Source organism: Rhinatrema bivittatum, chromosome 15 (assembly GCF_901001135.1).
Source record: "Rhinatrema bivittatum chromosome 15, aRhiBiv1.1, whole genome shotgun sequence".
In the NCBI taxonomy this organism is placed as follows: Eukaryota; Metazoa; Chordata; class Amphibia; order Gymnophiona; family Rhinatrematidae; genus Rhinatrema; species Rhinatrema bivittatum.
Window position 1 is genome coordinate 51490707 of NC_042629.1, and position 22351 is coordinate 51513057.

At 43.2% G+C, this 22351-nt stretch overlaps 1 protein-coding gene across 1 annotated transcript; it reads left to right on the forward strand.

Annotated features, from left to right (window-relative positions):
* Positions 1–1112: 1112 nt before the first annotated feature.
* LOC115076842 (zona pellucida-like domain-containing protein 1) lies at positions 1113–20275 on the forward strand. The gene is made up of 10 exons (XM_029578803.1): positions 1113–1274; positions 2880–3100; positions 5948–6132; positions 8186–8258; positions 10692–10789; positions 11848–11928; positions 14688–14859; positions 18413–18527; positions 19275–19301; positions 19897–20275. The coding sequence occupies exons 1-10, from the start codon at positions 1178–1180 to the stop codon at positions 20058–20060; spliced, it is 1233 nt and encodes a 410-aa protein (XP_029434663.1). The 5' UTR covers positions 1113–1177; the 3' UTR covers positions 20061–20275.
* The last annotated feature ends 2076 nt before the right edge of the window (positions 20276–22351 follow it).

A 22351-nucleotide genomic window follows, 5' to 3' on the forward strand; every position in this document is an offset into this window, starting at 1 on the left:
CTAAGAATGCAGAATTTGGGATGCAGAAACCCAGGGGGAGATGTAAATGATGGGGATAAGGTACTGATGAGGATCAAACAGAAGAGGTATTGGGATGGGATGGGATGGGGTGGGGTGGTAGTGTAGTTAATGACTTCAAAGTGTCTAAACAATATTACATGCAAGTGGGGAGAGCCAGAGGGATTTTAAGGTGCAGAAAGAGAGGTATAATGAACTAGCAGAAAATGGTAATACCATTGTACAAACCACTGGTAGGACCTTATCTGTTTCCCAGTTTGGGAGCCGACATTTCCAGAGGGACGTAGAAAGGCAGCAATCAGAAGAAAGCTACCAAAATGTTTTAGGTTCTACGTTATAAGTTTTCAGAGGTAAGATTTAAGAACCTAAGTGTGTGTGCCCTGGAAGGAGTGGGAAATACGATGAAAAGATTTCAGTACGTCAAGGATTTAAATAATGTTAAAAAGGCAAGCATTTTTAGTGAAGAAATGGATTTAGAACAAAAGGGTCATGGTCTGAAATTGAAAGGGGAAAGACCGAGAACCAATATTAGGAAAGTGGATTCACAAAACAGCATAAGCCAGTAGAACTGATGGACCAGAAGCAGTATCAAACTTCCAAATCACCTGAGACAGGCATAATCTGTCTTTAGCTGTGAGAAAGCCAGGGCAAAGCTTATGATCAAATTGGGCAAATGGTAGTGCCATAGCTGGGCAGGTTGGATGCGACAAACATCTGTTTTCTATAGTTTTATGTGCATCCCATTTCCTGTCTATCTATAGCACCATTGGTACACCAGTGCTGTGCAAGAGAATTCACATGTAGGCCCATTCCCCAGTTTATAACTAAGTGTTGAGCAAATAGGCAGAGACTTATTCAGGGTTGTACGGTCCCTTGTAGAAGGAAAAACAAAACAAAAATCTCTTTTGTCCGATTCATGTTCTATCTTATGGATGTGGTTGTGTTGATGATTGTAACTCACCAATATACAGATTAATAATAAAAAAAAAAGAATCTCTAGCTTCACAGCTGGCTCTGTCCTTTACCTACACTCTGCACTGCCCAGCTTCACATTATATATTCACAGCAGCAGATCAACAGCTGTACATTGGTAGAATCTATTTGCCATGACCAGAGATTTCATTATTTGTCTTTTCCTTTTCAGCCCCAGAACAACAGCATGAAGTCATTCTTCTGTTTCATCTTTGTCATTTCTCTTTTTCATGGATATTGGTGCCTCGATCTCACCCAGTGTAATGGAACTTATCGGCAGCCTGGTGAGATGTTTGTTCCTCACTTCTCATAGCAAAGAACTTACTACTCTTGGATGTCAAAATATGATGCTGTTTTACAGTGCAATCTGATTGGCTGGTAGAACCACTTTTGTGATGTCATACTCATGTTGCAGTGTTGTAACTATATCATCTAATTTTCAAGATTTACTGTATTGAAAATCAAATTAAATGTTTTCTAACAATTTTAAGATGGCTCTGCTCAAGCTTTGGTGGCTTATAAATTATTTGGCATTTGGTCTTAGGGAGAATAATTTTAAAAGCCATTTCCATGGGTAAATGGGGCTTTCTGAAAATCGCATGCTCTATGAGGGTAAAAGTCAGTGCCTAGGGCTCTACATGTGCTCTTTAGCCATCTGTAGGGGGAGGAATTCCAGGAAGCAGGGCTGGAGAGTGAGGTTTGCACTTACAGGTGTACTTTTCAATTTTAAAAGTATATGCACAATTTCGAGGAAAAAAACTAGCCACACAAAATTGGCTCCAGGTAATTTTCATGGGATAATTTTCAAAGGGAAAATATGCAGGCCCTTCCACTTTAAAAATCTGTGTAAGGTCCACTGGTAAAAAAAAAAAAAAAGTGCCCACAGACTTTCCACCAATGCGGGCAATTTTCAGAAGTTATTTAACCAGGTAAATACCAAGTAAAAGGGCTGTCTGAATGCTGCCCGTTCTTACCTTGGCTAAGTGTACACATGACGTTCCACAGTGCACAGACTTTTATTCATAATAGGGTGTGGCATCCCCAGGGATGCAGTTAGATCAGAGGAGGACTATAATGCACTTGGATTACATTTTCAAAATTTGTGCGGGATGTTTTCCATGCAAAAAGTATCCACATAAAAAGCATTGAAAAAATGTCTGCAGACATTTCCTCCACCCCCTCCCCCTCCGTCCCATGGCAATTTTGAAAGGGAAAGTCCTTGTGTGCTGTCCCTCTAAAAATCAGGGTAAAGACTGTTGCTAAAAGTTGTTCACCTGCTCTGCAGCAATGCAGGCCCTGTAAGTCACTTGTCCCATTGCATCTCTGGACCCGTGCTCTTTCATTTCTGAGAGAAGTCCGGAGATACAATGGCACAAATGTATGACAGTAGTACCCTCCCCTCCCCCACCCCATCCCTGAAGGCCTCGAGTCCACTTTAGCTTACGTCTGATACTCAGGTAAAGTTTTCCACCACCTGACCTGAGTCAATCCTGGCAGGCTGATCCCATTCGTGTTTTGTCCCACAGCGTCTGTGGGCTTGTAATTCCTGCCTTTCCCAGAGAAATTAAAATTTACAAGTCCGTAGGTGCCGTGGAGCAAAACCTCTGAATGGTCGGTCAGGTGGTAACCCTACAAGGAAGATGTGGGAAAAGCCCTCCTTACATCATGTTAATGCCTAAACCCTCAGAGGAGGAGTTTAGCCAGTTAAATTGCTGGCCTTACTGCAGGTTCTGTGTGCTCTCAAGTGACGGAAGAGCAGCAGGCCTTCACACTGTCTCGTAGCATGAGCAGAGGTTACACGTAAAGCTTAAAAAGATACCGTGCGATATGTCATATGAACGTGCAAAACATTTCTCAAGCTGAATGCAGATTTTCTTTCCCCACCACAGCATACACTGACATTTCAGTGAACTGCGGACCCCAAAACATAGACCTGGCCATCTATCTGTGTCCCATCTACTTCGCTGGTTATAATGAAAGCTTGCTCTTCCTGAATAACATTTTAACCAACCCTGCATGCGGAGGAAGAGTGGACCTCACAGGCCCAGCTCCTTTCCTCAGGTTCACCTTCTCCATCAATGACAGCACAATCTGTGGAAGCTTGTTTCAGGTAAGCAGCCTGGCTTACATCTTTGCCACAGCTCTGCAAGACATTATTTTATTTATTTATTTAAGTTCTTTTAATATACCGATGCTCAAGACAAGTCTTATTGAACCGGTTTACAATGAACAAGGGGAGAACCAATTAACAGAGCAGGTGTAGAAAAGTTACAATAAACAGGGAATGAGTAACTTGGTCATTAGAAAAAGAGGGATAGATTAAACAGTAAAAAATAATGAGTAGAGAACTGTTGAGTAGAGAATGAGTAGAGAACTGTTGATTAAATAATAAAGTTTGTACATACATTTCAGTGGTTCAGGTACATACATTAAGTTCAAGGTGGGCTCTGAAGTCATTGGGGGCTTTCTCCCGTTCTGTGTAAGTCTAGATTGGCAGTGGCACGTTAATGCCAAGGGTACAGGTAAATCTTTGGCTGGTATCTAAAGTACCTGCATGTTATTATATACTAAAACAAATAGAAAAACATAACGAAGGGCAGAGAGATAAACAGACTATCTTGTAAAGCATTCACATTCTTCCCCTTTGGAGTTCATTGCAAAACTCCCATAGGCTACTCTATACCACACTTTATTTTTCTCACTGTTCCTACTTCCTGTCCTCTTCCTATCCCCCTCTCTTCTTCTCCCCTTTCTCAGGGCTTTGTGATTGTACTGTCAAAGACAATTCAATTGGGTGTGCCCAATGGCTGAACAACAGTGCTGAGCTCTTTCCTGTGGGAGGGAGACCCAGCCACCATGAAACAATGTCATCTACGAGCTGGTTTCAATGCTCACTGGTGACAGCTTCTGAATGGTTTGTGCCTCTTGGCTAACAGGTTGGGCTAGATTGGGATGGGTAACAGGGAACAACTTCAGGGAGCTCATGACATCTTAACTCAGTGAAAGCAGGTTCCGACTGAGCTGGAAGCCAAAATGAGGAAGATGCTGCTGAGGCAAGCCAATCCCTCCCTCCTCTACACACATGGCAAGCCAGAGAATTTCTGGGTCTTCAGATATTTGTAATACCCCATGACATGAGAGTCACCTGTAATACCTTCTCTTGTTTTTTTGATGGGGAAGGGTGAACCAGTTTAGATTCCATGCAAACACCATCTGGAAAAGGTGTGGGGGGGAAGAGACCTTTTTTTTATATTAGCATTGAAATGGGACAAGTTGGGTATCAATTCAAATCATCTGAGCCACTTTCCAATATCACATTGCAAATGAGGCTTCTTGCGTCCCAGACAGCCTGTGGAGAGAGAGAGAGAGAGAGAGAGAGAGAGAGAGAGAGAGAGAGAGAGAGAGAGAGAGAGAGAGAGAGAGAGAGAGAGAGAGAGAGAGAGAGAGAGAGACTTACTATAGTGCCTCTGCCCTACATAGGTATTTCAATCCCTATGGGAGGGCTACCTACTAACTCGGGGTGGGGATTAGGTATGAGCGTCGGGGGTTGGGGGCCACTTTCGCATTCCACATGAGACCTACGGACAGAACAGTGGTCTCTAGTGCAGATTTGCTGGCCGTCGGAGTGAGGACGCTCACTCCAAGAAGTGGTTTGGGCAACGTTCTCTCTACCTAGCTTGATGGACACTCTACCTGGGCAACAACATGCTAGGTGGAGAGAATGTTGGCCAAATCTCCGCTTGGAGTGAGCGTCCTCACTCCGACGGCCAGCAAATCTGCACTAGAGACCACTGTTCTGTCCGTAGGTCTCATGTGGAATGCGAAAGTGGCCCCCAACCCCCGACGCTCATACCTATCCCCACCCCGAGTTAGTAGGTAGCCCTCCCATAGGGATTGAAATACCTATGTAGGGCATAGGCACTATAGTAAGTCTCTCTCTCTCTCTCTCTCTCTCTCTCTCTCTCTCTCTCTCTCTCTCTCATCTCTCTCTCTCTCTCTCCTCCCCCCCCCCCCCCCCCCCCCCCGAAACAGGCTGTCTGGAGGTATCGTGGATGGCGATACTCCTTTTCTGGCCCGTAGCGCAGTCCATAACGCGAGGTTGGAGTTGTAGTTATTAGCCGCGCTAGCAGCCACGCTAACACTGCGGCTGTTTCGCCGCACACGATACACAGGTTCCCGCTTTACATATGCTCCGCCCCAACTCTGCCCCCTGAATACCAAATGACTAATTTGCATTCGCAAATCGCGTTAACAGCTGTTAACGCAATTTGCGAATTTATCGCATGCAGTACAGTGCTTGGAAAATGAGGCCCTTAGTCAGTAATTCTCCAGATGCACTAGACCTGAATTTTGTTTTTGACCTGATTTGTAAACTCTCGTAGAATTGCATATAAGGTCAGTGTTCAAGGATTATTCATATAAATCAAAGTAAATTTTGGGAAAAATAACTGTGCACTGAAGTCCATGTATCCAGTTTTATAATCCTTCACGTTTAACAGATATATACTTTATAGGTAAAATTAGCCAACAGAACATAAGAATATATTAATAAAAAAAATAAATACCATCATTATTAGGCTAACTAAGGTTTAATGGTACAAGCTTTGTGGTACTATAAAGGTCCCATCTTCATGCAGTATTTACAAGTACAAAGAGACTTAGCGTTCATTTCTTGTGACCAACCTATGGGTTCTGTTCTAGCCCCTAAATACCCTGAGAACGGTGGTGATGTGTCTTCCTTGCTATGATTGATTTGTGACAACATACGTAGAATCTCTGGAAACAAAACCTCCCAGTTCTATAGTAAAATTGAAAGTATACAACTAATGCAGAGTTTGCTAATTCTAGTTCTGCAAATGTATAAGCCTAGAACTTCAGGTCACAGATGCCATATTACATTGGATTAAGAGTGATAACAGGTCTTCTCTATTACCATATTTTCTGTTTCATACTCTAGATAAACAATACCGTTGGAGATGGGGTTTTCAAGGACTTCTCCAACATCCAGTCAGTCAACATCAGTGGCGCAGTTAGATCCAAAGATTACACACTGGGCACCGTAACATTCAATCCAGACCTGCTGTATCTGTACTCCTGCACTTACCAGCTAGAATATCTCATGAACAACACGAGAGTGGATGTGTAAGTTCAGCTTCACTCAGATCTTTTACCCAGATAGAGTCATCATCAGATAAGAAACAGTAACCAGGCTTTAAAGTCAAAGGCCATAACACTTGCCTCAAAGGTAAATTTTAAAAATTGTCTTTAAGCCAATACCACCTCTACCCTCACAAATGTCTTGAATTACAATTATGGAGAAGCTTAAGCAATGGAGTCTAAGGCACTGTCAATTATCAGCTGAGTGTTGGGCTCTCGCTTGCATTAATGAATCATGAGTTGTTCTAAGTATAGAGACCCAATGTACTAAAACGTGCTAATGCTATTGCAAGTGTTAACGTGTTCAAAGTGCTATTATGTTAACATGCATCAATAGTTTGCAATAATTTTAATATAAAATGTATTATAATGAGGTGCAAAACTATGCAAACTAGCCCCATACAGATCAATTAAAAAATAATGCTCAGTGCTTAACTCAGGTACCTAAAGATTTAAGTGCTTACATTTAAGTGGATTTTCCGCCAAATTTAGGCCCTGAAGTTTTCAGATGAAAATTTCCTAAATTTAGGCATCTAAAAACCTAAACCTGAAATTTGTTTTCCTATGTTTAGGCACCTAAATTAGGTACCTCATGCTCAAAATCACAGCTTAGGGGATCATTTTCGTAGCGTATTGCATGCGAAAAGTCCCTTTTCACATGCGATAGCTAGCTCGGGGCGGAGTCGGGGTGGAGTCGGCACCGGAAGAGGAGGAGTCGGGGCGTCGTCAGGGTGGACGCAGCGGAAAGATCGCTGGCTGCGAAAAGGTAAGAACCCTTTTCGCTGCCAGTAGCGCGCCCAATAGCACCACCTTTTACGATGGCGCTATTGGGTGCAAAAGCCAGCAGCGATAGCACTGCGGAGGTACAATCGCTGCCGGCTTTCGCAGGCCCGCCCCCCCGCTTCACCACCCCGCCCCCTGTTAGCGGGGGGATTCACTATTCTCGCAGAGAATAGTGAATCCAGGCCTAAGTAAGTAACAGTGGAGGCATTGCATGCAAATTGATCTCATGCATATTCATGGTGGAAATCCTGAAAAGCCGACTGGGTTGCAGCCCTCAAGGACTGAATTTGGGGACCTCTGCTGAAAAGTAACATTCTCCAACTCATCCTTTACTATTCTTTCAGAAAGAGAACTTCTCATGTCACGTTGTATTCTATTTAACCAGAGGTTTTTTGCTTACAAGTAGTAGCAGTAGTAGATTTACTTTATTTAAAATTGAGATGTATGGTCTTGCATATTATGTCATAAATGATCTCAGGATATCATGTAACATCTTTTTGATTTATTTGGTTCATTACTGTTAAAGACCTTATTACTGATGGGTAGTACTGAGTTTTATCCTTTGGGAAAAATTAAATTTTCCAAATGTTCATTTCTTTACATCATGTGGCCCCTTTGCCCAACTTTCAATAACTATGTAAGGCTTGCACATGATCTTGGGTGGTTTTAACCCTCATGGAATTTAAAATGTATAAATGTGGGATGAAAGAGGATTTGTTACTTTTTCCTGGATGTACTAAGCATTTTCCCCTGCCGTCAAAGTTGTTTTCTAGTTAGTGGCGACTGCCACCTATATCGATTTATTTAAAAACATAGGACACATTTTAAGAAGATGAACCTTAAGATTATCTCTGTACTACACAACCTGTGATTTTTTTTCCCACTAGTCCGTGCTCGATTTTGCTTTCCAGAGATATTTTGTAATAATAAAAATAGGTGTTAAAGTTTTCAAGTGTGAAACGCTTTCTGGAATTGTGTCCCTTGGCAGAGTATCCAAGACTGTATACTCCTTATTTAACTGTCCTACTGCATTTAGAAAACAACATTCAGAAATATACACACACACATATACCAAGATTTGTGTGTGTGTGTGTGTGTATGTGTGTGTGTGATTTATCAGTTTGGATGTTTGTAATATGCACTCTGGATGGTAAGCAGGTTAATACGTTTAAAAGACGCCCAGCGTTTGAAAGAGAATGAGTTTGGCCATCCATTAATAGGGTACTCATTATGTCAACTTCAACTGTGTTTGCAGCACTGGGAGTACCGTAGCCATCAATGCCAACAATGGTAGTTTCATCAGCACTCTCAGCCTTCGCCTTTTTGTGGTAAGAAATTTCTTTCATAGCTATGAAACTTCATGGGCCGTGATGCCAATACCAAAAGAATATAAAAGGTAAAAAGAATGGAATGATGCATACACCATCTGAGTAGGTTGTGTATTTAATTCACGTAAGTACTTTCTCACATTTTGTACTAAAGGTTTAATGTCAGAGGGCTCTATTCATTCTTAAATATGGTGGAAGGAAATTGAGAAGTTGCTTGGAAGCTACTCCTGATTCTGACCTTTCCTTTGAGTTCTGTTGGGCTGCAGAACATCTCTGAGATGACAGGTAGAGCCCTTTCCCTTTCCCAAGAACTGAAAATTTGGCTTACAAAGTATGCCTGTTCCATGAGCCTGCTGACGTCAACATGCTGGGATGTAGTCATTGGCCAACTGACAGATGTAGACCTACGCTTCAGCTAATGAAAAAGCTTTAAACAAGGACAGCATTTTCTGCTGTAGGTTTAACCTTGGATAGGAGCTCCAATGGTTAGAAATGCAACCAGTTTACCAAAAAGTTAATGGAACACAGCAGATTGCATGTGGAGGGTCAGAGCATTGTAGATAATTAATTCTTCATCTGACTATACTTCTAGGCAAATGACTTTCAGCTTTAAAAGACTCTATGCTTTTCTTGCAATTACAGAAGCCATATTTTCTGAATTAGGCAATGGTATTGGAAATTGGTGCCTTTTCAATATTAAAAGTGTCATTGAACACCAGTACTCTGAACCTGTATGAGCAGGTTCATTTAGGACAGTGCTAGAAATGACCTCGTTTTGGAATGGGATCTGATTGGTTCATGCAGTGAGTGTCATGTCATTTTTTATATCATAGACACTAAAGATCAGTCCATTTCAGTGAGTGTGAAGTAATTTGCTGCTCCCAGAGGTTCAGAAGAGCTGTGTACATAATTTCAAAACCAGTAACTAAACAACAACTGTTAAAAATGTGTCAAGGTGAGCCTTGTCATATTACCTAGTGGGTGTAGTATATCCTCCAGGGCTTTCAGTGCTGGGCTGGAGATTTTTCAAGAACTATGCTGGATGTCCACTGGTTTCACTGAAGGTTCAGATAGATTTAAATGCTTTTCTGCCAGCTGTAAAATATTGGAGACCTCAGCCAAAGACAAAGCCACAAGACAAAAGGCTGGGGAACTGGAAGGCATGAAAGATGGTGGCATTTTCTTTTAAATAGAGAAAAGCTAGACATAAATATTCATTTCTCCAGATTAGCCCATTAGTTGACCTCCTCTATGTTACTTACTAATGTTGTAATAGTCTGTATCATCTTTATGGTCTCAGAAGAATAAGTATTAAATGCAAAGTATCTGAAGATTCCACTCAACTAGTTCCATGTCTATTTCCATTATGAGCTGCATCATGTCCAATGCTTTAGCTGGATATGCTTTGGAGTGCTGTAATTCCAAACTACAGATGCAAAGTTTCTGTATAATAATCACACTAAAATGTATCTATGAAAAAATCTCCTAATATGCCACAAACTTAAAATAAACTTCTGCACTTTCCTGGAAAATGAGAATGTAGATTAAAACAATATTCTGATGACCCATATCCCTTCACCATCATATGCTCACTTCAGAACCAGGATGCAGATCTATATTTCATACAGCTCTTCCTTCAAGGAAGAGGAGAAGAGGAGAGGATGAGTGAGATAGTAAGCACAGGTGCAATAGTAGGGCACTATGTACAGTAGTAGATGGACACCCTCTGACAGTAAAAATAGAAATACCATACAGTAGCTGTACTAACTCATAACTTACAGTAATATAGTAAATGATGGCAGATGAAGCCCAAAATGGCCCAGCGAAGTTGCCCAGTTGAGATTTGTCTACTTTGTACAGTTGCATATATAAAGTCCCCTATTCAACTCAACACCAACTCCCTCTCCTCACTCATATCTTTTACCTCATTGCTGAATCTTTTTCCCCCACTACTGTCCCAGGCATTCCCACAATCTTACAATAATTGCCTCTATCACCTTTGTTAATAGGCCATTTCAGGCTTTACCATCTTCAACTTTACTTCTCTCTTGACTAATACTTAAGCCAACACCCAAGCCTCCAACTTTGTCTTATTACCAAATTTGGTAATTATCCCCACAGCTTCTAGGTTTAATAAGGCTGTTATAAAACAATCTTTGTCTCCCTCTTCAGTTTTCTTGATGCCCGAAGCAACCCTATCACTACTGGTTAAGGTTATGACCACATTCAAAGACTTCTTGGAAGTTTCATGCAGTCATTCCACTGCAGTTTGAAACTGACTTTGGCTCCTCTACGTGAAAAGTACTATAAAAATTAAAACTATGATTGACCATCATGAATCATTCTCATCTGTTAGGGGGAGGGGGGGGGGGGAAACAGTGTGAGTTCAAAAAATGTTTTCTCTATAAAAATTCATACAATAATATATTTCAGGATGAAAACTACACCAGGCCTCTTGTAATCCCATCAACAGGACTCTATGTAAGGACTTCAGTTTGTGCTGAAGTGAAAGCTACAAACCTTACAGATAAGTGAGTTGCATTGAGTTTGCAGTTTGTCGTCAGTAATTATGGGGAGAATGACTTTCAAAGCACTTTAGGTGGGCTCAAGGCATTTTACCCACATTAAATCTGCTATATGAAAAACTGCCTCCTCTCAATGAGAGCAAGAGCCGCATTAAGAGGAGGCATTCCCGGTGAGGATATTTGGGGGGGGGGGGGGGGATGGTGTTTAGGTCAGGGGAGGAAAAGTACATGCAAAGATGGGTATTTTCACATCTTTGTATGCACTTTTCCAGCAAACATCTAACCACAGAAAGAGCAGGTAGTGACTGACTACACGTACTTTGTACCCCTGGCAAGTTTCTAAGCAAAAAAGTGCACACGGACTTTCACTTTGAGAACTGGCACAGAGCCTGTGGGTAAGAAGTATATATGGTCTTTGTCTCAATGCGCGCAATTTTGGGGGCAATTTTGTAAGAGCCCGCTTAAATTCGATAGTAAATATATGCACGTTTTAAAGGGAAAATTATGTGCATGCACCCATGCATGTACTTTCACTTTTTGAAAATTATCCTGCCCAAACTTCCCGGGCACACAATTACACCTGCTACATTGCAGGCAGAAAGTTTTCGGGGCATTTTATACGCACACTTTTGAAAGTCCAAAAGTGCAAATCCCTCTCCAACCTTGCCCCTGGAAACACCTCCAGTCAGCCTGGGTAAACTTACGAGTCTGAAGGCCACATCATATTGTCTTGCATTATATTATAAAAATGGCAAAACAGTCCCTTTAAACATATTCTCCTTTAGAAGAGCTATTCCACAAAGTTTCTGACATTTTATGACCAGAAGCAAATCAGATGGAGAAAGTCAGCGGAATGATTCTGCTAGGTTTGGTTGTTCCACAGGCAGGATCTTCCTGAATGCCTTTCTTGTAGAGGAAGCACTAGGTATAAAGTGACTTGAAGAATTCATGGGAACATTTTATTCCATACTTTTTTCTTTAACCTTTATCCTTCTATAAGTGAGATTATGTTGCATTCGGAATTTTGTATCAGAAAGCTAACCAGTGCCCATGCTGTGCTTTAGGTTCAATGTATTGCTGGATCGTTGCTACGCGTCTGTGTCTCCATATCCTAGCAATTCGACCTACTATGACCTTTTTGTTGGGTAAGTTTCATTTCGTGGGTTGCAGGTTTAAGAAGGAGAATTCTGTAAGGAGGCTACTAATTTGAATTTCTGACCTCCAAAATTATTTCTTAAATGTTATATAAATCAACATTTTCCACATCAATGCAAGGGTGTGCACTCATAGAGGAGATTTGTCTTACATTTATAAAACTTTCACACACTGAGTATATGAGATTCAGACTCTCTTTTGAAGGCCTGCACTACCTGAAGGGCAATATTCTGTAAGTGTGCAAGTTATCTGCATATACCTACAGCAGAACCTTAAAAAGTAGCTTTGTACAGTACAAGGGCTAAATACAAACTTATATACAGAAAGGGCAGATAATATCATTTACATCAGTCACACCACATGCTACCTCATACTGATAACCACAAACATTTTCACCATGACCAGCATTTGTACACTGCATTAGGTAGCACCTTCTTTGCCTTTCTCCGCACATGAGCTTTCTTCCCTGGCTCCATCTTGCCATTAATGTCAGGTGGGTCCAAAAACTGAAGCACAATGAGTCTTTGCCATCAGAAATTATTCCCCATTTAGACTCCATCCTTGTCCCCCTTTACCCTAGTCATCATAGAAATAATCTTTAAAGAGAAAATGCCATACTGGGTCAGACCAAGGGTCCATCAAGCCCAGCATCCTGTTTCCAACAGTGGCCAATCCAGGCCATAAGAACCTGGCAAGTACCCAAAAACTAAGTCTAAATCCTTTTTAAAGATAGCGCCAGACTGTGGTTTCTGCACTCAGAAGCTGGGGTGAGCACATCTTCAGTGCCAGCCATAAGTGGCCATGATGCATGATGGGTGGGGGATTTCCCCTCTTGCCAGGGGCTGTGAGTGCTGCCTCTACAGAATTCCCAGCCCTGGCAGACCTCATAAGCAGAAGTCAGATCTAGGGAGTATCCGGGTGTTTCTCTCCACTGCACACCCTCGTCATCGTGTTTCAAACTATCTTACCTTGCCCTCAACTCTCAACTGTTTTAATGTATTTTAGGGGTCTGGAGAAGAGAACATTTGAGGCTAGGGGATAAAACAGACAAAAAAGCTTGCAATGAAGGCATTAGCTGCCCTAACAGTAAACAGTACATATTCATATATATACACACACTCACACTCTATGGGGCAAATTTTCAAAGGGATACGCGCGTAACCCCTGAAAACCTACCCCTGTGCGCGCCGAGCCTATTTTGCATAGGCTTGGTGGCGCGCGCAAGCCCCGGGATTCGCGTATGTCCTGGGGCTTTCAAAAATGGGCGGGCCGGGGGTGGAGCCGAGGGCGTGGCGGCGGTCCGGGGTCAGTCCCGGGGCGGTCCCGAGTCCTCCGGCACAGCGGCCTGTGCCGGGGGATGGCGCGCCAGCAGCTTGCCGGCTCGCGCAACTTTCGCCTGCCTCTGGCAGGCGTAACTTCTGCAATAAAGGTAGGGGGGATTTAGTTAGGGCTGGGGGTTAGATAGGGGAAGGGAAGGGAAAGTGAAGGGGAGCGGTAGAAAAGTTCCTTCTGAGGCCGCTCTGATTTTGGAGCAGCCTTGGAGGGAACGGGGAAAGCCATTGGAGCTCCCCCTGTGCTCGGCGCGCGCAAGGTGCACAAGTGTGCACCCCCTTGTGTGCGCCGACCCCGGATTTTATAACATGCGCGCGGCAGCGCGTGCATGTTATAAAATCGGGAGTATATTTGTGCACGAAGGGTAGCGCAGAAATGTACCCCCCCCCCCCGGCGTGCTCCTTTAAAAATCTGGCCCTACATCTTCCTATCATTCTCTATATTGTATGGTGATGACAAACCAAGCACAAGGGAATACCACAGCACTCTATCAGGGCATCACATCGCTCACTCTGTTTCTTCTCATTTCCTAAACAAGAAAGTTGGCAAAAGGTGGATGATCATATTTTAATAAATAAATAAATTTAATGTAAATAAAGACCTAGAAAGATTTTAGGATCAGACATACTAAGCACTTTTCCCCAGAGACACAAAATGGCAAAAATCCAGACCCTTGATGTTGGATTACCAAATGTAGTGTATGGATTTAAGATCAACATAACAGCAGAATCCTTAAAAGGTGAATTTTATAAGCCCAGTGCACACATTCATTAGGGGGTGCTGCATAAGTTGGGCTTGTGTGCGCCAAGTGGATTTAAAAAGCTGTCCGGATATGCGCACATGTTCACATATTTTCAAAAAAGGGAAGAGCGTGGGTGTGGTCTGGATAGGGCGTGGGCATGATCCAGACATGTGCATGTAACTACTTAGGTGCCCCGGCGGGTGCTGAGATCTCCTGCTGCGTAAATTTACTTCTGCTATGCAGGAGGTATAAGTTCTAAAATAATGAAAACTAGAAAGATATGTGGGGTTTTAAGGGTCGGAGTGAAGGCGATTAATCCAGGGGGGTTTGCAGGATCTCTCTCTTAACTGGGTGAACCGGGGGATGAACTGATAAAACTGGCAATGGCATCAGCATGGGCCCCTTTTAAAATCCTACTATTTACGCAATAAAAGTGGGATTTGTGCGCCCACTTAAAATTCGGCGCATATGTGCATGCGGTCAGGCTATTTTATAACATGCACGCATATGCACACGTATGTTATAAAATGGCCATGGCCCTGGGCGCACGCGTGCCGGTTTGAAAGTTACCGCCTTTGGTTTCTACCTTAGTATTTAACTTGCAAGTTCTTAAATTGAACTATGGCAAAGGTTCCTGCCAGTTACCAATGCTGATTCGTTCTGCTCTCACTACAGGTGTCAGAAGGACCCACAGACAAACATCATCCTCAATGGTGATAAACAGTCTGCACGCTTTTGCTTCAAATCCTTCCGCTTCCTGGAACACAGTGGTTTGCCCATATCTACATACTTTCTGCACTGTGTCACCCGCCTTTGTGAAAAGACCAGCTGCGTCAATTTTAAGCCGGTGAGTACATCTCAGATAGTCAATGCCAGCCTCTGTCTGTCAGGATGTCCATTAGGATTATTCATGACCCATATTTGAAATTACAAGCACTGTGTGTAACAAAAATGCAGGGTATGGAAAGTGCCCATTAGGGATGTGCATTCGTTTTAGATGAAATAGACAATGGCAACGAGAATGTCTATTTTGTTTTGTTTCGGGAGCACCCCAAAATGAAAAAAAAAAAAAAACAAGCCAAAATTTCTGAAAAATTAGTATTTCATGTTAGTGCGCACTAATGGTACTTACGGCACACTAGGGGGTAGATTTTTTTAAAAAAGCGCGTTCGCGTACTTTTGTTTGCGCACCAGGCGCAAACAAAAGTACGCTGGATTTTATAAGATACGCGCGTAGCTGCGCGTATCTTCTAAAATCCTGGATCGGCGCGCGCAAGGCTGCCGATTTTGGGCAGCCGGCACGCGCCGAGCCGCGCAGCCTGTCACCGTTCCCTCCGAGGCCGCTCCGAAATCGGAGCGGCCTCGGAGGGAACTTTCTTTCTTTCGCCCTCCCCTCACCTTCCCCTCCCTTCCCCTACCTAACCCACCCCCCCGGCCCTATCTAAACCCCCCCCTACCTTTATCCATGGATTTACGCCTCCCGGAGGGAGACGTAAATCCGGTTCCGGAGGGCGTAAAACAACCGGTTCCGGAGGGCGTGGCCACGCCCCTGAAATACCCCGGGCCAAAACCACGCCCCCGATCCCACCCCCGAAATGCCACGTCATCGGGTCCCGCCCCCTTGACACTCTCCCAACACGCCCCCTTCCAAAAACCCCGGGACCTACGCGCGTCCTGGGGCTCTGCGTACACCGGCGGCCTATGGAAAATAGGCGCGCCGGCGCGCAAGGCCCTGCTCGCGTGAATCCGGGCGGATTTACGCGAGCAGGGCTTTTAAAATCCGCCCGTAAGTCTGAAATTAGGGAAACACGAAAAAAATATCCCCGAACTGTTTAAAAAACGAAATTAAGCACACAAAAACCCAAAGCAAAAATGACATGAAAAAAAAAAAAATCAATGCATATGCCTAGTGCACATATTTGTAATCTTGAAATCCAGGCCTGTTTAGGTCTTCGGTGGACTGTTCATGGAGTATAAAAAGCTGAAATATTCACACAACAAGTTGAACATACAACTCTTAGCCCAGATGATACCAAGGCTGGAGATTATTTTAGAGGAAAAGGACCAGTTCATTAAAACAACCGATGAGAAAACCCATGCACATAAAGGTTCACACGGTCCTAACTAGGTGTGAGTGGGGGGAGGGGGGGGGCCCACCGCTCAGGGAGCAAATCTCCTTGGGGGGAGGAGGCAGAAAAAAATGACTGAAATGCAAGTGTGAGGTTGACAGTAGATGAAAAGCCAGGAACAGTGCCTCCTACCCCTCCTATAGGCAGGGGAAGGGGGAGAACAGAGAAATATGCTTGCTAGCCCCGGATGCTAAAATACTCCATTACAGTTCTGGAGTTTCATGTGTCTTTAAGAACGGGAATCAGTCCATGCCAAATAGGAGTTAGAAAGATATTGGGCTCTTCTAGGTAACCTAAAGGACTGGAGCACAATGCAATGGGCCATGCGGCATAGGACGGATTGTCCTTCTCAAAAGGAGAAATGCGTTGGAAGTCATACACTTTCCAAAAGACGACACTGTTGAGTCTTCATGCTGAGGTTCAGATCTCCCCACAGAAGTCACTCCCTTCATCCACAGTGACGCAAAGAAAGGCCTGTAATTGTTAGCACCAGGTCACTACCCAAATAAAACCAGGTGGTAAATCTCAGTTTGGTGCTGCAAGAGCTGTCAATCTAGGTGACTGAGTTCTGGCAAGATTTTTATATTCTGCTTTTCAGCACTTCAAAGTAGATTACATTCAGGTACTGTAGGTATTTCCCTATCCCCAGAGTGTTTATAATCTAAGTTTGTATCTGAAGCAACAGAGGGTAAAGTGACTTGCCCAAGGTTAAAGGGAACAACAGTAGAATTTGAACCCTGGTCTCCCCAGATCACAGCCTGCTGCTCTAACCACTAACTACTCCTCCATTCACCCCATCTATAGCTTCTCAGAAATTGTGCATGGTATGTGAATGAAGATAACCTGCATTATATAATTTGCTGTCATGCATGGGAAGGGTTTTTTTTTCCCCCAAATCATGGGTAAAAATCATGGGTAAAATCATGAAGTAAAAATCATGGGTAAAATCATGGGTAAAAAATCATGAAGTGGGTGTCTGAACATTGACCACCCTCCATGCGGGTAAAAGTATGCGCACAGTTCCACGACTCACGTCTTTTTTGTTAGCTTTGTAGCGGAGGCGGCGTTGCCAGGGTAGGACAGAAAACTGCTCGCAAAGGTTTTGGATCTTCAAAAACTACGGGTGGAGTTTTGGATGGAAAATGTATTCACAGAAAAAGTAAAAAGAGCAGCTGAAAAATGTTCATTTCTTTTTTGTTTGGTTGGGTTTTTTTCCTTCCATTCAAAGTCGTTTCAGCATGCACTACATTTTGTAAAAACACGTTAAAAACCATTTCATGTGCACGAACTTGATTTCATGCATACTAAATTGTTTTAGCTCTGTGCTAAAATAACATTGTGCAGACTAAACAAAACACAATGACAGGACACTCCTTGTGTACTTTTCCTTTAAAACTGATGTGCAGGTCATGGGTAAAATAACCAAAACAAAATACCCGTGGATTTTGCAGTTCGGAAAATTATTCCAGCCCCCAGCATATCCAGGGGCAGTGCATACTGCACAGTGGAGAGAACGTATGGCAGAACCACGAGGCAAGGAAATTCCTGACAGTCAGCAGCTCAGATCTTTGCTCTGACTGACCCATGGACCATCATTATGGAGGATGGGGAATTTTCAGACAGCTGGCGGAGCTGTAAAGTAGGCGAGTGCACATGCAGCTGGATGGCATATTTATTTGGTCGGCTGGTAGGGTGGGAAAAGAGCATGCATGCTTTTGAAAATCCATACCCTAGACACGCTCTTGGTTTAGTTTCTTTTCAACCCAGCTAGAAGAAGGAGTGTTATGGAACCCCCGTATGTACATTTAGCCAGACTGAGGGAGGGCAGAGGCTTTCAAAAGAGTTCTCGAAAGCTCTTTGTCAAATTTAGGGGCTTATTTTTCAGAGCATTATCGCGTGCGTTAGGGCCTTATGGCCTTTTTGCATGCGATATAATGCAAATTAGGGGGAGGGGAGGGGGAGGAGTCGGCCGCGGCACTGCTGCCGGCAATAATGTGAGGAACATTATCGCTGGCAGTAGATGGGCGAATAGCTACATATTTTATGGTGTTGCTATTCGCTGCGAAGAATGATGAATCCTGCCCTTAATGAGGTAGTGATAATATTGTTCTTTCTTCTTCTCCCTTCCTATTGAAACTGTTGGACAGCAGAGTCACTAGAAGTCTCCCACAGCCACATTAACATTTTCCAAGCACTGTCACTGCAGAATGCATTGGAAATCTGATGCTGTGTAAGGCACTTTCTAACTATGTAAATGGTTATACTTAACAGGTTTGTGCCAGGAAGAAGAGGTTTGTTCGGGAAGTCTCTGCTGCCTCCTCTTCAGGAACCATTTCTGATCCAGCTACGGTTTCTTCAACTGGGATCGGTACCAGCAATAATAACGGTAAATATAACCAAGCTGATCTCTGGCTCATTAACCAACAAGAAAAGAGAGAACATACTAGCTACAGCCTTGAACAATTGAGGATATTAAAAAAAAAAACCTGGTCATTGGCAGCAAAATCTGCTGCCAATGTTCTGTTTACTGCATAGCGCAGGACCTTATACAGAAACATAGGAGGCAATGGGGACTTATTGTCTATTGTGATTGCCTCACCCAAGCATGAGGCTCATCTATCCCAGGTAAGATGAATTGCAACTGAAGGCATTACAAACACAAGCTTCTCCTATTCTTTGGCTAGGTTTAAAAGTACAGTCCATTCTTATGAAAGCGATCCCCTATAGTACTCGTAGCTCTTTCTGGATGTGACAAAAGCTTCCTCGTAAAACTGCATGTTCTTAGCTCTTTACTGCTATGTTTACATGATGGTTAGACCAGGTCTCAGTTTGCTTATCTCTGTTTACACATCTGCAGAAGGGACCTGTGAGTTTTTCAAAGCTCATTTACATTTATGTTACTCCAATATTTGGAGTTGGGACCTGCAAAGAATCAATTTTTCTCCAAAAACAATGAAGATAACTGGAATTCAATTTAACCCTTCTAGATTTCTAGACAACCATCTCATCAAGTTTTGATTACCTAAGCTGAGGGTCCCCTTCAGCACCTTACACCAAAGACTACAGTATGCCGGGTGGGATCATGATTTTGTTTTCCTGTTTATAATCTGATTTATTCTCTTTTCTTGCACAGCTCTACAGGCATCAAATAAAGATACAGGTAAGGAATGCTTTCCACTTGTATACTAACACTTAATTGCTTACGGTTAGATCATGACTGGGGAAGTTTGAGGATTATGGTCCATCAGATTTATTATTTTTTCTTTGTGATAGTTTCTTATGAAAGTAGAAGAGCAAGTTTGTAAGATGTACTGGGAGTAAAACCAAGACCTGCGCAGCCTGTGTCCTTCTTGACATGAAGCTGTATGATCACTCATCGTTTCAAATGAGCCGAGCCTTTTAAAAAGGCAGGTTTAAGTTCAGCAGTGTCCTTTTGCTTTAGGAGAGAGTGACCAGTAACTGTACCAAGCTCTTTTTAAAAATATAACGTTGACAGCAACTTGGGGCATGCGATAGAATTTGAAATATCTAATAACTTTATTTGCATTTTTTTTTAAGGCAAGGCGCAAAGGGACAGAGGCACTAAAGGGTTTTTCCCATTTTGCATCCATGGGGAAAATGCTTAGTACATCCTGCCCAAAACCTAGTTCTCGGTCTTTATTTGGGCTGAATCTTAGCCCGCCTGGCATTGTATAGACTCTTTCATATTTTCTAGAGACACTGTCTAATTCCTGTTGTACTCTGCATTCTTCCAGCCATGTCCTCGGTGACATCGCAGCAGATCATTAATACCACTGTTGGCCTGGGGATCACAGTGGGGTTCTTGGCCTTGCTCTGCATCGTAATTGGAGGCATCGCTTTCCTCATGCACAGAAGATTTCAGCGGATCCCATACCCAGAGAAGTCCGGCTTCCACTAGATAAAAAGGAATAGCATCCTCCTTCCCTTTCCACTGTTTTGACCTTTAGGAAAGCCATAAAAACGAAGCCCGCTCAGGAAGCTAATTGAACATGCTGAATTGGAAAACATTATCTTTTCCCATTGATATTTAAATTGCCTAGCTGTAGCCTTATCATGTGTATTTGCAGAAAAAAAGTAATCTTCATGTGTTCTGATAATAAACTTTAGAAATTAGTTTGCATGAAAAAAGTACAGTGCATTTTAGTCAAAATAATTGTAGACAATCTCTATCACTATACCAAAAAATTCTTTACATTTTCTTCTGTACCTCCTTTTGGATTGAATACTAAATATTTCATTCATTTTCAAACAGGATGTTAAACAGAGTACACTAATGAAAATTGCTTCTGCTTTCTACAATCTGGCATTTTCTGATATTTAATTTTTACGGTAAAGGGAGAGGAACTCATTTGCTGGCTTGGGGCCATCAACTGTTATATAGTTCCTTCCCTAATCCTTTTATTCCTCTTGGCCCTGGCTTTTAATGATATGACCACCCTGTGATTTCTCCTTCATCCACCCTGGAAGTACAAGTGAACAGAGTTTCTTTTGGGTTCCCTCGACCTGAATCCATCATAACCGAGCTTCCCTTGGGGCTACTGATGTGCCCCCAGCGTGCTTGAGGGCCAGAGGTTTACATTTGCTTCGCTTTCCTGCATTGCACTTCATGTTTTAGTTCCAGTTTTCAGGGATTTACATCCTTGGCTCCCTTGCCAGTCTGGGGCGGTGTGCAAAGTTCCATCTTTACCCTGGTGTTCTGTTTTCTCTGCTGCTGCAGCTGAACAACATCCATCTAAAGAGTATTTGAATTGTTTTATAAGCTGCTCTTTTGTTATCTAAGACCAGTGCTCTAATGAACGAGGGTTTACCGCCATAAGACCTAGCACAAACCACCCGTTCCCCTTGAATGAGAGGAGTTCATAGGTGAGAGAAGTACTTCATCTCAGGAATACTAGAAAGAGTCTATGCCAAACCCATCCTCGACCAGACTGTATTTACCGCACTGCATACAAAATTGAGACAGAGCCTGCTGCTTGTATGGAGGTGATGAATTTATCTAAAGAAAATGTCTACAACTCATATCACAAATGTCACTTCTTGACCATATTATGGCAGTGATTGCCCATGGATATTTAAAGTAAAGGAAAAGCATTGTTCACACTATACAAATGTCAGGCAGCTTGCAGACTTGTCACATAAGGACCAGATAGTCATTATCTGACACTATGCATGCAGCTCCCTGCAAAAAATATTTCACATTTTCCTTAAAAATTGTTTAGCCAGTGATCCTAACCAGTGTTGAAACAAGTATTGAATTCTGGAAACTGGGTACACTGCTAACCATAAAACTTCTGCAATGATCATAATCACACTACAGCTATTTCTTATCTTAATGTTTCAAGATCTGTCCATATATGATATATATATCTCCAGAGTTAGATAATTTTGACAATTACCTGTAAATATGAATAGAGACAACTGTGAAGACTCATCTAGGAAAAATTAAGGATATCCATTTTCTTCCAGAAGACCATGTGGACAATTCCCTCAAAGATGGCCAACTCACTTTTTCCACTCCTAAGATATCATCTAATGCCATACATTTTTGCCAATGTAGAGCACATAGGGGTAGATTTTATAAATTTGCGTGAGGGCATACTTTTGTTCGCGCACCAGGTGCGAACAAAAGTACGCTGGATTTTATAAGATATGCGCATAGCCGCACGTATCTTATAAAATCCGGGGTCGGCGCGCACAAGGGGTTGCACATTTGTGCAACCTGTGTGCGCCGAGCCCGGCACGCATTGCCTGTTCCCTCCCCACACCTTCCCCTCCCTTCCCCTACCTAACCCACCCCCCCCGGCCCTATCTAAACCCCCCCTACCTTTCTGCGCGCGCCAGCGGGCTGCTGGCACGCCATCACCCGACCCAGGGGCTGGTCCGGAGGCCTCGACCATGCCCCCGGGCTGGCGCCACGCCCCTGGTCCCGCCCCGAACCGCCCCCTGACCCCGGTCCCGCCCCAGACACGCCCCTCCCCGCGCCTTTTACGAAGTCCCGGGACTTACGCACGTCCCGGGGCTGTGCATGCGCCGGTGGCCTATGCAAAATAGGCACGCCGGCGCACGAGGGCCCTGCGCACGTAAATCCGGCCGGATTTACGCGCGCAGGGCATTTAAAATCCGGCCCATGGATTTTTGTTGTACTATCTAAAACCTATCTAGCAAGAATAGCTCATATCGAAGCCTGAA

Bases quoted from the DNA above. Each gene is read 5' to 3' on its own strand.
- LOC115076842 (XM_029578803.1), top strand. From the start codon at position 1,178: ATGAAGTCATTCTTCTGTTTCATCTTTGTCATTTCTCTTTTTCATGGA. The intron at 14,860-18,412 runs GTGAGTACATCT...TATACTTAACAG, and splicing joins GCTGCGTCAATTTTAAGCCG to GTTTGTGCCAGGAAGAAGAG. The intron at 19,302-19,896 runs GTAAGGAATGCT...GCATTCTTCCAG, and splicing joins GGCATCAAATAAAGATACAG to CCATGTCCTCGGTGACATCG.